Genomic DNA, 15,525 nt, shown 5'->3' with positions numbered 1-15,525 from the left:
GCGGAGATGATCTAACATTGCTGAGAGCCTGACGCTCTGAACATGAGCTGTGCGATGTAAAGTCTTGACGCTTGCTGGTCTACGGATACTGTGTGGTGGTCTTTCGCATCTCTTTCTTATGGAGTGCTCCTCCTAGGTTAGTGGATGTTCTTCTGGGGACTTGACTCGAATGTCGATGCGTTCTGTTCTGTGTGGGAATAAAAAATGGATAGGGTGCACCGCAAGGGAGCTAGGCATCTAAGAATTCGGTCTTAAGTCTTGCTGTGTGGCTGAGCCTTCGACTTTGATAATGCTGAGCAGACGCGACCCCTGTAGTAAAAGGTCGAACGGCTGCAGAGATGATCAAAGAATCAACTTGAGCGGAGTGTCGCAATTCCTCATATGTTCCATGCGTTATTTGCTTGCCCCTTGAAGTGAACCCAGTGATCGGTATTGCCTAGAAGTCAATGTAAATGTAATCTCAAGCATATTTGGGGCCGCAAATGGGTGATGCATTTGAGTCAGTCAAGACATGGGATTTCGTAAGGGACGGCCGCCGTCTGGGAAAGGGTAGTTGAATGGTGATTATCCCTATGTCCGGAAAGATGTCCCGTTGCAAGGCCATTACGGATACTGTATCGCACCGTAATTACCATGGCCTTTCGATTGGGAGGTGTCTCGCTCGGTTGAGTTGTTCTTCCCATCGCGCGTCGCTGAGCGGGATTGAACTGTTAGCATCGTTTACTTGACTGTACTACCATGTTGTCAGTTATGCTCGTGGCTTGCCACACAGGCAGGAAAGCCGCCGCCAGTCTGCAATTCTTTAAAGGTTGATCCGGCGTGAGTTTCACAATGAAGGGCAATGTGAGATCGGCGCAGCTGTGACAAGCGCTGTCCATTAGCCGTGGTGCCATGGGTATTGAACGATTCTTTTGCCGAAAGTATCCCACAAGGCTCTTGCTAGTTCCAATGTGGGGGTTCCGACGCAAAGTATCGTAAAACTCGGGCCACCTGAGCATGGCAGGCCGCTGCAGTGCTGCACTCGATCGTGGTTCGTGATTGATCCCAAAATTCTGGCAAGGCTGGTTGAGCAAGGAGCTGTAGACAAGGTTCCCTCTAGCCAGCACAGGGCAGTTCCCTTCCAGACCGAGCATCTTTGGTAGACAAATGTGCTGCCAACGAGACTTGTCCAGGTAAGTGCTCTTGGTGGAACTCCAAGATCTTGGACCATGTAATCCAAACGGGAATACCGAGATAGGGGTTCGTCAACAAGCAGGCAAGCCCCGAGCTCTTTCTTTATTTTGGCGAATACTGTCGATCATTTCATTTCTTTCCTCGCGGCGATTGTCTGAGTCAAGGTATCGGAGCCTCGAAGGGCAGCGCAGAAAAGAGGAGGGTTCTTAGCGGGCCCGACGATTTGGCTGACTGAAGGCTCAACAACATGGCTGATTCTATTGGTAGACCCTTGTTGGCCAAGCGGGTAGGCAAACAAATGCCGTGCGGTGATGAATAGGTGTTGACCGATTGCTGTCGGATTGGTGGCTTTGGGTCCTTGGGGTGAGGACGCGACAGGGCCACGTCCGATTTAAGAACAAGACGTCAAATAGTGTCAAATGGAAGAGTGTTGATTATCGTGTCGTGTGTGTGTAGTGCGGCTGCAAAGAAGGCGAAGAAGTAACGATCGACGACAAGCCTCCGGGCGGGAGGGATTGCGGCAATGAAGAGGGGGAACTCTCATCCGGGCTGCGTTGCTTCAAGCTCGAGTGCCCGTATACACGGTGGTATGCAGAACACGGAGTACTTGGTACAGATAGGTTCTCGGTGTGTATTCGCAGAGGCCAGGATAATGAGCTGTGAAAAGTGGCGCCGATGCCACGACGGAAACTGACAGGGACTGGGGATGGCGAAAAGGGTGCCTGGCCGTCAGATAAAGTGCAGAGATGGTGTTGTAGCGGAGCATGAGGTTGGATGTGTCCGCACGGTAAGGTTGGGCGGCTTCGTGAGGATGGATGAACCTTGACATTTGCTGGAAGGAGCGAGCCTGCGAGGGCAGGTACGGGTACTTCCTCATGCTGTCAACGACCTTTGTGTGGGGAGATGACGGCAGGAAATTCGACGTCAAGTACGGATAGCTCAGAAGTGAGTGGTCAAAATACTTACAATATCCGTAGACCTCAAGTAGACAAATACGGCCCGACGATCACTGCGGTAGGCACTTTGGCTCGCGGACGAATATGACCAAGGCATGATTAGCGTTGCATGTGCAGAGTATCTGTTCTGTACGGGTACCGTGCCAGAAACGTACTCGTACCTATTCAGCACAAAATGCACGTGGTCATCGGGGATATCGCACATGGGATCCAGAGGAGCGATGGCACGATGGAGAACGGAATAGACAAGTTGCTGCCGGTTAGCTAGCATAGCTCATTACATAAGATTTGGGGAGAGGAGGAGGCTGTGCAGCAGATCAGATCAGCCACTTGTCACTTTTACCTTGACACCCGAGACGGGACAATGCGTGACGGCTATCCCTAAGCCCACGCACCTTGCAGGAGCCAGAGGAGGTGCGTGCTCTGGAGTTGTGAGGCTGACTAAGGGAGGTGTCCGAGGCGCTTTGTCCAGAAACTGCTCAGTGTCGTGGAAGCTCACAAGCTTGAAGCAGCAAGCTGAAGCCTCTATGCCCGCCCTCCCCACACCCACACACTCTCCCTCCGTGCCTGCCGAACCCACCATTCTCCCCACCGTCGTTCGCCTTGCGCTTCGTATCGTCGGTACGTACTTTTTGCCCTTGTGATGGGCGTTCTCGACAAGCTGCTCCAATCAGCCAGGCTTTCACACACTGTTTACAAAATACCTTGCTGCATGCGGTGTTTCCAAGCCTCAAAAGCTTCCCTTACTTGAGGTACCTCGGATATTAATCATCAGGCGCAAACAAGACGGACTGCGTCGCACTTGGCGCTGTGAAATAAGTCGCCAAGCTCGAGTCTACACTGACGTGAAGACGACCGCCGTTTCTCCAGTTGGGCTAACGTACGTAGTCGGCCAGTTTTATCAAGCGGACCATATTGTGCCTTGGCGAAGGAGAGAAAAGAAAGCGAGCAACAAGAAAGAGACGGAAAGAAAAACTAAACCAGTTTCCCCCACTCGGCACGAGGCTCCCTAGTCAGTACCCTCGGTACCTGGAGCCAGGCGCCATCTCTCAACACACACAGGACCACGCCTCTTGCACTATCCCAACGCAGCCGCCTCTAGACCCAGCCACCGAGGCGCGGACATGACCAGTTCCGGGACACGGCCTGTTGACCTGTACAGCTCACAGAAAGAATACTCAGCGACGGTAGTAGCCTAGTGTCTCAACTTCCAAGTCTACTCGACGGTCTAGCCCTCATCTGTCACTGGCTGCGGGAAGGGAAAAGGACTAAGAAAACGGTACCCAGACCTATTGTGTGTATCCATATACACTGTACATGCGAGAGCCCTCGAAAAAAGACAGAGACACTTGGCCAATATTCGCAAGACCTGTCGAGCGATTTGGAAACACCGAATCAAACGTGGGGTATCTTATTGTCTTGCATGCCACGACAGACGAAGACGCCAACACTAAAGACCCTTTGGGTGGACTTCGACATACCGTGATACCTCCACTTGCTATAGAGCTCTCGCTCAACTTCACTCCTTGGCTACTGCTGGTCACTTTTCCCTCAGATACCTAGTGTTTACCTACCTTGCTCTTGATCTGCAGACATTGTGCCCTCAGAGGTTCAGACACGAATGTTGGAGTCCTGACGGAAAGTGCGAAGCAGACCTGGAAGGAAGTGGAAGGTATGCGAAATTGCCCGGGAAGGCTCCATGGACTAACGACGGGAGCATTCTTGCCTGATCTTGGACAAACGGTGCTGCATCCCCCTACGTTAGAGCCAATACCCTATTTTCTCACACGCTCACACACACACACACACACACACACACACACGCACATCACCAAAGGAGATTGGGAAAAAGAAAAACAACACTAAAGCTGCTCACCCGTCGTGTTAGAATCCGAAGTAACTAGCATCCAAGCACAAAATGTGTACCCGTACAGACCATATCAACATTGCTCGCGACGGTCTTTGGTGGAGCAGCCTCTGTTCCTGACTTCCTACACTACAGTCCCCGAGCAAAGGACAGACGATGCAATCCCATATGACCTGCCAAGCTGGCTACGGATGGTGATTGCCACGTTGGTGCCCAGTATCCGACGCCATCACCGTCTACCTTGCATCACCACATGTTGCTTTACCATGGTTCGGCAAAACCAAAAAAACCAAACAGACAACCCCGAGACACGGATTTCAGGGTTCTGGCTCCAAAGATCCGGGTCCCTCCTTGCCTCCCTCTCGTGCCGCTTCTTCACGGACCTGATCTCGGCTGGATCTGACCAAGAACGATTTCTCCCCCGGCCCATCGTTTTCATGCTTGGACGGCCGACGGAGGTGCGCTCTGCTTACGTCTATCCACCGCGCTTGGCCGACTAGTCCTAGGTCAGGAACCTTTGTCGGTGGTGGTACGGCATCCTCACAGGCGCTGTACCGCATGGAATGCACATGGGACCGATCGGCTCAAACCCAGTCGCCTGGAATATTGACATGGCGGGATGGATCCGTCATCCACGAATGGACGTGCACATCCCGCATCGCCCATCGCCATCGCCCGTCGCAAACGGTGCCGCTCCCAGCTTGTTCCCAGCCCGGTACGCACGAGGCAAGCATGGCAAGCAACCACCTCGAGGCCCGTCTTGATATGCTATGGCCGCTACCAGCTCCGCACGCGGTAGCCATGCTATGCCAGGCCCTGCTGATGGTGCCCACCTTCACCACCACCTGCCCTACAGTGCCTCCCACCAAAGGGCAGTCCGTCCACTGCTGTTCTCTCTTCATTTACAGATACACAACGGAGTACGGCTACCAACTTGAGGCTTGAGTTTCGAGGACTGACACCCTGGTCTGACCACTGGACCATCTTTAGATTCGATGCTGGCTCTGTCACTCTGGCCGCCGTCCAACCGGGATGACAAGAAACGCCGTCCTCTTCCGTCTCGTCCCCGGGACCGGGGGCAAGCCCTGTTGGCTGGTGGCCCTGTTCTCCTACGACTACTTAACCCAAATCCCTTCAGTCAGGATACGGATTTGTTGATGAGGGGACCCTGGGCCTAAGATTTTAAAACCCCATCGGCGTCGGTGCTGCGTGTATCCGCAATTCACGATGAAGTCGGCATTCAGGATATCAATTGCTACACACGCATGCCTGCACGGAATGACCATCGCACCAATACCATGACGCAGCGCAACGCACTACTGTCATTAGCAGCCTATTATGCCCATGTATACAACATACCTGCATTTCACAAGCGGGCTCAGGCACCAAGGACAAGCAAATACATGGACCGCAGCAGCTCGTCAATTATTGCACATTGCTGCAAAGAACCACTCGACCGAAAATTGACACCATGTTGAGTTAAAGTCGTCACATATAGGGCAGCATCAGGCCTCGGTCATTGTTGATACCGCTGGAATTCTCGGCCGGCCCCTTGACCGCTGTGCCTAGAATGGCATCCCAAGTTCCTCAACCGGGTTGCCAAGGTTCTTCGACAAAAGTACGACGGCCTACAGATACCTGTCCTGGTACTGGCGATCATGGCATGGCTGCGAACAACCCCGACATTGAAGTCTGGTACAGGGACCGGACCGGATTCCGAGTCCGAAGCGCAAGAGCGAGGCCTAGATGACGGTGATGGCGTTTGTTGCGCACTGTTGGAATGCCAATACGATCGGTCCGGCCTTGTTCACTTTTTTTTTTTCATCTTGATGGGCCTTTTCTTGCAGTCACGCAGACCAGGCCCGCCAAGCCTCTCAAGTTTCTTCTGGCCCCCGCCAGTTCGCAAGCCCCGAACTGGGTGGCATTTGGTCTCGATCATTGTGAGACGAAACATAAAAACAGCGGGCCCGTCATCAGATCCGCCGTCATTTTCGACCCCTTTTGCTGTTGGGCTCTCCTTTCCTGCAAATACCTATTTTGCGCTGCCCGAGACCCGTCTTTGGGGCGGCCTGATCTGACCAACATACCGGCGTGATCTGGCTAGCCATGGCATCGACGGCATGGCATGGTGCGGCCCTGGCACTGTTGTTTCTTCAGAGCACAGTCGTCATTTCAACCGTTTACCGATAGCGTCACACGCTCAAGTACGCATACGCACATTGCGATATGGCCATTGCGGCTGGCGCTGTCATCCTGCTGTACTCAATGCAGCATTAATCCTCATGATGCGCAGCTCTATGGTCCGCTTTGAGCGTGCTAGAAGGGAGAAGAATGCCACTGCCAAAGATCTTCATAACGGCGAACAGCAACACAAGACTGTGAAATTGCAGGGCACAAATTGGAAGGGGCAGAGTAAGGTACGGACCCGGAGCCCTGTATGATGCCCCAGAGTCCACTAAACCGTCGAGCAGTTGAACAGACGGGAGGCTTTTGTCCAGCTACTTACACTTGGACGACAAATGTACGCGGATGCATACGCACACGCACACCACATAGAGCTATTAGCAAAAACCTTCCCCAGGATGCCACACGACAAACAGATGCTCGATGCATGTGAGGGCCGCGACCCCACTTCCATCGGAGACGTCCTCCCCCTCGAGCTTCCCAGCGTGGTATGGCACATCCACGAGGGCGTGCGGCGGACGGCGTGTGTATGGGTACATTAGCAAGGCCATATGGCTTGCCATGCTGGTATCAGGACAGGGATGGCTGCCTTGGGGCTGGACAAACATCCCAAGTACTCGCTACCGCCGAGTCCGGGAAATAAGAAACGTGAACAGCGCCCATGCGTGCCCAAAAACCCCCGAGCAGGGTTCGGCTGTGCCGCCACGTCGTCCACCGTGGCGCCGTGCGGCATGGTTATGGCAGAGAGGTGGACGGGGTGACACCCCCAAGGCACGTCCAGAGAAAAGTGAGTCTTGAATACCTGAGGGCAAAGTACTTTTCTCGTCTGCCTCATTGCGAACGCCAGACCCCCCCCCCCCTATGCGATGCTCTGGGTCTACCTCGGAGGCGTGAGCTATCTGGGTAGCAGCCAGCGAAATCGACTGGCACGCCGCAGAAGGCATGGATACCTGCACTCGATCGGGTTACTTGCACCTTATTCCAGGTGGCTCTGCCCGCCCAGAGTAGCGCTACAATACGTTGGCATACCTTATTTTCGAGCGGGCAGGCCACAGCTGCGGAAAGCGAAGGCAAAGATGCAGGAATAAGTACCTATCCGTACTTACCATAAGGTATGTAGCAGCAACGATTCTACTTTTGAGACTCAACGAGAGGTTGGAGACGGCGGCTTTCATGATAACAATGTCAGAGCCGTATGGGCGCCAGGGCAAGCCGCAAATGATTCAGTACCTACCCACCTTTTTCTCTGTCATTTATTCCGCTGTCTATTTTTTCCTCCTTGGCGGAGAGAAGAGGGGTGCTCATGTGTGGTTTTTGCCGCTGCTGGGCAGAAATACTTACGGATATAGACACAGAGACAGAGAGGTAGCTAGCTACCTGAGCGGTACTCTGTACTGTACAATATACCTCGCTTTGTGCGTACTTATCTAGGTACTGGGTAGATGGTAGTAGCGAAATTCAAGCAGTGCCGTTCGCTCTCTTTCCAGCAGCAGCAGCAGCAGCAGCAGCAGCAGCGACACTTCATCCAAGTCGCTATGGATGCGAAAGACTAAGAAGAAAAAGCACTGGGGTGAAGAGAGAGCGAGGGAGAGAGCTTGAGGGGAGAGAAGAGAGAAGGAAACGGGAGACAGTGTCTGTACACACAGAAACAGAGGCAGACAGACAAGACAGAAAGAGGAGCGAGAGACTTTGATTTAGCTTCACTCCCCCCTCCCCTGTACCCAGAAACCCTGTCTTGTCTTGCCCTGTCCCGGGCTTGTCCTATCCTGTCCTATCCTGTCCTGTCCTATCCTGTGCATCCTCTGTTCTTCTCCTCCCCTCCTACCCCGGTTCCAAGGCCGCCGCCTGTCGCTGCTTCTCTCTTTTTTTTTTCTCTCGCAGTCTGGATCCCAGCTTTCTTTCTTCCGGGTTGAGTCTCCTTCTGCTCGTCTGCTCAGGCCAACAAGTCACCCACCCACCCTGCCTACCTAGCGCTCCCGCCTGCTCAATTCCATCTTATCCCCTCCACCCCCAGCTACCGTCTTCCCAATCTTGAAACTGCCTGCTTCGATACGTCTTTCTCCTCCACTCGCCTCTCTACCTACTGTACGCCGGCCGACCTTCGAGTTTACTAGACCTCTCCTCCTTGCTCCTCGGCCTCGTCTTTATTCAATCCTCTCCATCCCACCCTCACCGCGCCTCTCTTCCCCCTCTCATCAACACCTTCCGTTCGTTATCCAAACAATCCCACCAATCGAGCAGCCTGCGCTCTCAGACGCCTACAGAGAGGCTGCTGCTTTCGCATGTCCAGCGCAACTCGACCCCGGACAATCTAATTGTTCGCCACGTTTTCGCTATACACTGGGCTCTGCCTACTTTATCACCCTTCCTGTGCCTCGCTTCGCTTCGCCTCGCTCTGGCCACTCTTTAACTTGACCTCCATTTCGACCACCGAACTCGATCCAAGTATATCACGACGACTATTGGTCTCGCTTCATTTGCCATCATACCAGAGATAGTCATCGAAATACAACATGGACGGACAGCGACCAGCTTCACAGAAGCTTCCTGCGGGATTAGCAGGGGTACTGAACCCAGACGAAAACCGCGACTCGGCTTATTATTCGAGTACAGATGCCTCAAGCAAGCGTACGTTGGACATGAAAAGATAGAAACGCTCGCGTTGGAGGGGGCGCAACTAACGCTTTTTTCTCCCATAGATAACTCTGCGGCATCAGGCGTTGTGCACCACGCCCTCAGCCCCACGGGGTCGGGCTACCAATCTTCGCTGGCAGACAAGACACCTTCGCCTGTCACGGCTAACATGATCCCTCAGCTGGTGTCGCCTGGGCAGAGCAACATGAGCGTCGCCGCCATGGTATCGCCAACAACCCCCGGCAGTGCTGACCCGCGTCGATTCGAGCGCCCGACATCCCTGGATTCTGGAGTGGTTCACGACATCATGGGGCCTGGATCTCGAAGAGAGAGTGTGGACAGCCGGATAAATCAGGGTTTTCACGACATGAGATTGGGCGGGAACTCGCCCTACGCTAGTCACAACCAGTCGACTACTTCAATTCAGAATACTCTCAACCAGCAGCGCAACCCTCGCCCCGGTTTGGACAATCTTTCCGTACACCGTATCTCCAATGGATACCAGCCCAGCAGCGACAGGAACCCCGAGCACCCAAAGATCATCCGGACCGCACCGGCCATCACAGGCCCCGCGACGAGCAACATCGCCCGAGCTGCGGAGCCCACCAAGGGTCAGGCGTGGGCTTTCCCAGAGGAAGAGATACAACGAATCAGCCACCACGAGCAATACTTGGACTCTAGACGTAGCAGTATCGCCGAGTCCATAGCTAGCAGCCAGTTCACCACGGAATCGAGACTACCGCCTGGCCAAAGACGTTTGGACGAGCCTGCCGACTTCAACAACCGTCTATCAAGCACCTCTTCCGACTTCCCTCCGGTTCATCACCACTCGTTGCAGCACAAGCAAATTGGGGATTTGCGCGACGACGACGCAGCCTCGCGGACGGGCTCACAACCCTACAGCCGCACGCCCGAGCTGCGTAAGAGTCACAAGTTGGCGGAACGCAAGAGAAGGACTGAGATGAAGGAATTGTTCGATCAACTGCGTGACTTGATGCCACAGGAACGAGGTTCAAAAGCCTCCAAGTGGGAAATTCTTACCAAAGGTTCGTCACATGCAACCGTATCGTTTTTGGAGCAGATACTGATCTGAAATAGCCATTTCCGAGCATCAACGAATGGCAGACGTCATGCGCATGGTGCAGTCGCAAAACACAACGTTGGCTCAGGAAAACGACGGTCTCCGACAAGACAACCACAACTTGCGTGTAGACATTCAGCGTCTCCAGAATGAGTTGCACAACACGAGGCTACAGCAATCCCCCACAGGCCAGGCGCCGCCTCAATCTCAAGTCCCTCCCCCCCAAGCGGTAGGGTATCAGGCGGATCCTTACGCGGCTCGCCGTGAGTTGCCGCCAATCCGAGGGCTAAACGGCAACATGCCCAACCCCGACTCCATGACGGGCGTCCAGTACGAGGCTCCCAGAGTTAACGGCTATCGTCCCGAGAGGTACTGAGCCCGTATTAAAGTCTGAAGAGGCAAGGAAGAATCAACCGTCATCATGTACATGACCATATCATGCGACGCAGCGTGCCCCAGGCACTCGCCGCGGCACACACTCGTGGGCCAACAAGCCGCTCATGCAGCAACCCCGTAGGCAAAGAGCCTGCAGGATCAACCTACCTATACCCAAACACATGTTCGCGGCCTCACATGGAGGTCTGCGTGTTCTATTACAGTTCTGTGCCTCTGTTGGAATGCGTTATGCTCCACAATGCCATTTGGCGGGCTGTTTGTTTGTTTCTTTTTGTGTCGAATGTATCGATACCTGAGTGTGCCACTGGCTCACAGGTTCCGTTGAGATCAGCTCCTCCAGTTCATTACTGATACCGGGGGACGACAATATACCCTCGTCCTTGGTCAGTAGATAAAAAAAGCAAGACGGCGTCCTATGTTTCATTTGTTTTGGGGGGTGGGTGGGCAAGGCTCAAGAAGGCCGAGGCGGGAACGGTACGGAGAGCCAGGTGTATATACCTACGCGTTGGTCAATGGGACGGCGATGCGGGCATCTAGGGTGCATGCTGTGTGGTCCATTGCTGTACTCCGGCAAGAAAAAAAAATTATATAGGGAAACTCGGTGGCAGGTTCAATGACTGATGGAAATTATGGATCATCCCTCTCCTATTTAGTCAGGTGGGGGATACCGAAGGGAAACCAGCGTTTGAATTTGTTTTCCCAGAGACGAGCTTAGGTCTCTCCCTGGAAGCGAGTGGCCATGGAAGCTACCAATCACAATCTCTTCCCAGGCGGGGTGGGGGATAACTGCGAATATCAGTTCTGTTGCAATATGATAATCTTGGACCGACTCATTGTATGAATGAATGGCGAAGACGAAAAGTTAAGGTTGACATGCGTTAACAAGGAGGCATGATGCGCCGCTTGGCCAAGGTTCCATAGCTGGACTCCAAGTGGGTACTCGGCCGAAATACGCTAAGTCTAAATGAGGCTAGCGTATCTTATCGCCGCGACCCTCGACACGGTAATCCCAAAATTTCTCGTTCGCCCATGGAAATCTCAATCTGCACACCACATCATCTCGCCCTTCACCCTTTCCAGGTCTCTCTCACTTAATCTATCAATCCGTCTACCATTCTCCCATCACATTACTCCAATATGTAAGTACTCTGCTACAGATTGTTCCGGCCATGTTGCACTTGGCAGCGATTCCATGATTAAAGCAAGCTAATTGCAATCTTTTCCCTTACGTCAGGCAGTCCATCCGTCGCACGGCCACTCGCGCCGCCTTCACCAGCTCGGTTGCCGCCGCCGCTGCGCCCAAGTCCCAGACCGTCTCCTTTGCTCTGCGTGCCCTGAACGCCGCTGCCGCCGCCAGATCCTTCTCCGCCGCGGCGCCGAGAGCATTCTCCCGCTCCATTGCGTTCCGTGAAGATGACCAAGCCGAGGGAGCCATCCGCCGTACCGAGCAGAGGGGCCGGAGACAGGAACCCAGCGACAACGTCCTCTTTGTCCAAAACTATTCTTTCGATGTCAAGCCCGAGGAGCTGAGCGAGGCTTTCTCCAAGTACGGCGAGGTTGTCGGCGTTTCGATGCCTCCGAAGAAGAGGTATGTCTCAAAATACCTTGGATCCCCTGACGCAGCTTCCAGCTTCATATCTTCCTTCCCCATTCATGGTTCTAGCTTCCGTTCTGCAAGGATGAGGAGACGCACATGTGAATACTGTCCATCTCAAGTCGATCAGGGGCTAACCTATGGATCTTTTCTCTTTTAGCTACTGCTTTGTCTACTTCAAGACCCCCGAGTCCGTGAAGGAGGCTGCCGAGAACGTCGACGGAACCTTTTGGCACGGCCGCCGCATCGTTGCCAAGGCCCGCGACGCAAACGCAAGCAGACCCGCCAGGGAAAGCCGCGGGAGGAACAACGACAACAGAGCGACCAGAAAGAGCGTCTACGACGGCCCTCCCACAGCGACCGTCTACGTCGGCAACATCTCCTTCGAGGCCTCAGATAAAGACATGAACGACCTCTTTGCCAACCTCGACGGCGTCAAGGACGTCCGCGTCGCCGTGGACCGCGCGACGGGCTGGCCGCGCGGTTTCGCCCACGCCGACTTCCACTCCGTCGAGGCGGCGACGGCGGCCATGGAGGTCCTCAGCCAGACTGAGATCCACGGCCGCAAGCTGACTACCGGGTACGCCCCCGGTTCCACCCCTCGTCGCCGCAGCGACAGGGACTCGTCGAAGGAGGTTGAGGAGCGCGTCGAGAGCGAGCACGCCCAGGCTGAGGAGGCGCAGAAGGAGACGAAGCCCGAGGCTGGCGTACAGCAGAACAACTGGAATGCCTAAATTACCTTTTTAGGGTGTTGGGTGTATCGGCTGGCAAGATGGACAAAAGATTTCGACGAGGACCCTTCTTGTGAGCTCAAGAAGGCGTCGATGATTTCATGTTCCTGTGGCTGAAGGCCTTTCAATGGCCTATGTACGAGATCTGATGTGTTGTATTTTTTCTACTTTTTTGTGGCTCTTTTCCTAGCGGGAAAAAGCGTCAGGGATGACTGAAGAGAGAGCGTCCGAAGCTGCCTGGAGGGGGAAAAAAGATGTCGGGGCGGAAAAGGGGAAAGAAAAGTGTTTGGAGAAAAGATGGGACACATCTCCTTACGCAACGATGAATAACTTGAAAGCCGAACAAGGACATTTGTATCATACGAACTCTAGAAAAGAAGGCCCTTTCTTGCTTAGCATGGGCTTATCTTGGGCATACATGGCATATCTTCATGTATAAAAAAAATGTAATATCTCTACTTCAGTTATGATTTGCTCTAGACCTTTTGACTTGCTTTGCTTTCAACTGACGTCTATCACCTTGTGTCATCTCAAGCGTGGTCGAAAGTGCTCATAGCCGTGCGTGAGCTCGCTATCTAATCGCCGATGTCCATTTTACCTTGGCAAGGCTGTCTTCTCACCTTACCTTACTCACCTTACTCCGTACGGGCAGCACGGGATATCGGGACGAAGGACCGACGGAAACGTTCGGCATGGGAGCCCGGGCAGAACAGAACAGAACAGGAAGCGCCCGGGAGGGGGGGGGGGCACCGACCTTCTTTCGGGGCCCGGAGCATTCTCGTGTCCATGAAGACCGGCCGGCTATGGATCAGACGGGCAGCTGTGACTCCTGAGATATATGTTGGATCCCGGCACCCGGCCAAAAGAAGAAGAGAGAAAAAAAAGTCCCCGTTCTTTTTTTCCCCCGTTCTTATGTAGAGACTGTATTTCGTAGCCATGACCTTGTTCGTCTCCCGACATGCTTCTTGTGGATGACCTCTGTCCATGATGATCCGTCAAGTCCATCACCCCCATGGGCCCTGCCTTTAATCGGCATGATTTTACACGGGGGGGCCCATGGAGAAAACTTTCTCTGATGGGCAATGACGGACAAGGGAGCTGGCCAAAGCTTCTTCTTGTCTCCTTGATTCTTCTATAGTGTACGGAGTACTCTGTGGTTCCTGGATCGCCATCGGTCAAGGCGAACATGAGCAATCTATTTAGCCATTCTCGCAACACATGGTCCCGCCCTGCGGACTGAACTTCCCCCCTCCGCCCTCCCCCTTGCCCCGGTCTCCCGTTCCTGAAGGCCAGGTCTGTGAAGGATGATGATCTCGCTGCTTCCTCCGGCCGCAAGGCCCCGCAAGGAGAGCAAACACACCCACCCACCGGCCCCCGGCCCCGGTTCCTGTTCTGGTCCCCCACCCCCCAACCCGAGTCAGTTTCTTTTCTCGCGAGAATTCAAGAGAAGAATGGATAGATGACAACGGAATACCCGCGCCCACCTTCCTTGTCACAACGGGACTCACGAAGTCACGATCCTACTGATTGATATCCGTACCCGTTCCTGACTTTCAGCCTTTTTTTTTTTTTTTTTTTTCGCACGTTCACTCCCCTTTTCCCACCCCCTTCCCCTGCGCCCTGGGTTCATACAAGTCACCACATTATCCCCCGCAATGTTTCTCCTTGATAGCATAGAAGGTCCGTCCACCCCCCTTCTAGAAAGGTTCCTCAAATAGGAAAAGGGGGGCGTGGTCAGGCAACATCACGGCATCGCCGTTGAAAAGTAGCGAACATCTACGAAGTACTCTGTACCCGTCGCGAATACACGTATTATAGAGAAACTTTGATCGCGACACGCTATAAACGCGCGAAGCTCTCTCGCGCCCAGGCCGTCCCATGTAGACACATGGGTTGATACCTTTTCGACGTCGGTGGGAAAACGGTGGAAGACCCGCCTGTCCCGGTCCAAGCTATCCGTACGGATGGATACCGGATACCTTTCTCCAAAAAAATCCAACACACCGTTTTAGGTTTTCTTCCAAATTCGTCGGAATAGATGATTCTGGTTGGTCAGAGGCCCGGCCAGCCCACTCCCGACATGCGTTTTCCCACCAACGCACCGGCGCCCAAAAAAAAATCGAGTCAAGGAAAAAAATCTGCAAGCAAGCGCAAAAGAATTTTGACCAGCCTGGGGGTCGAACCCAGAATCTCCTGATAACTGATTGAATCGTAGTCAGACGCCTTGCCATTGGGCCAACCGGCCGATTATCCCGTTGAGGATTCGAGCTTGCTTGCTTGGAGGCCATGGCCAAAAGCTGGATTATGGAGGGTAAGGCCGAAACTTTGAGATCGTGATGTTGGATGAAGCTTGTCTTCACCAACGCAAATGCTGGGGATGCATATGTATACTTGACAGCCCTGATCATGATAATCATTGGAATTGAATAGCTCATACCTTTTGGATTTTGGAAGTTTTATATTCCCGAATATCGCTAGCCATTGACGGTGAGTTCCGCGGCTCAATCTTTACTCCGGGCCGTGGAAATAAGAGAGCAATGAAAACATCATCTGGTAGCCGGGGTTCTAGATTATCAAAAATTTCATTATGTGGTTTCTAGTCATAACTATCACCCCAAAGAAAGCTTCATCATCTGAACTACTTACCCCCTTGAACACACGCTACTACATATGATGAAGGGAGTTCTTGACTTGAAATATATTTACAATACTTGAGCAAGATCAAGCTGGCCCTGGTAACTTACTGCCAACAGACCAGCGTCATGATGGCCATCTTTTCCCATGACTCCCGTCTTCTTCACAGTGTACTCGCGGCGGTCTATCTCTATAGTTCAGATGTGGCCAAGCTCTCGTCGGTGGCCCTGACAAGTCCGCTGATGCTCTTGCCTGGGTAAGAGGACAGACAAGAT

At 53.4% G+C, this 15,525-nt stretch overlaps 4 protein-coding genes across 4 annotated transcripts; all 4 read left to right on the top strand.

The window, feature by feature from the left end:
• Positions 1 to 4,554: 4,554 nt before the first annotated feature.
• On the top strand, positions 4,555 to 6,437 carry CCOS01_17024 (uncharacterized protein; the record flags this gene model as incomplete). Its single annotated transcript, XM_060465158.1, has 5 exons — positions 4,555 to 4,711; positions 4,759 to 4,916; positions 4,987 to 5,115; positions 5,495 to 5,691; positions 6,101 to 6,437. 5 exons carry the CDS (start codon positions 4,555 to 4,557, stop codon positions 6,435 to 6,437), a joined length of 978 nt encoding a protein of 325 aa, XP_060304327.1.
• A 916-nt stretch (positions 6,438 to 7,353) lies between these two features.
• On the top strand, positions 7,354 to 7,611 carry CCOS01_17023 (uncharacterized protein; the record flags this gene model as incomplete). The annotated part of the gene is made up of 1 exon (XM_060465157.1): positions 7,354 to 7,611. One exon carries the CDS (start codon positions 7,354 to 7,356, stop codon positions 7,609 to 7,611), a length of 258 nt encoding a protein of 85 aa, XP_060304326.1.
• A 1,082-nt stretch (positions 7,612 to 8,693) lies between these two features.
• On the top strand, positions 8,694 to 10,271 carry CCOS01_17022 (helix-loop-helix DNA-binding domain-containing protein; the record flags this gene model as incomplete). Its single annotated transcript, XM_060465156.1, has 3 exons — positions 8,694 to 8,808; positions 8,880 to 9,860; positions 9,913 to 10,271. The coding sequence occupies 3 exons, from the start codon at positions 8,694 to 8,696 to the stop codon at positions 10,269 to 10,271; spliced, it is 1,455 nt and encodes a 484-aa protein (XP_060304325.1).
• A 1,255-nt stretch (positions 10,272 to 11,526) lies between these two features.
• CCOS01_17021 (RNA recognition domain-containing protein) lies at positions 11,527 to 12,619 on the top strand (the record flags this gene model as incomplete). Its single annotated transcript, XM_060465155.1, has 2 exons — positions 11,527 to 11,879; positions 12,046 to 12,619. Coding segments are annotated over 2 exons (927 nt in total), but the record flags the coding sequence as incomplete, so codon positions are not given.
• Positions 12,620 to 15,525: the final 2,906 nt, after the last annotated feature.

The sequence above is a fragment of the Colletotrichum costaricense genome (genome assembly GCF_030867565.1).
Source record: "Colletotrichum costaricense strain IMI 309622 chromosome Unknown Scaffold_37.1, whole genome shotgun sequence".
Lineage (NCBI taxonomy): Eukaryota > Fungi > Ascomycota > Sordariomycetes > Glomerellales > Glomerellaceae > Colletotrichum > Colletotrichum costaricense.
This window is presented reverse-complemented; position numbering and strand designations above follow the sequence as displayed.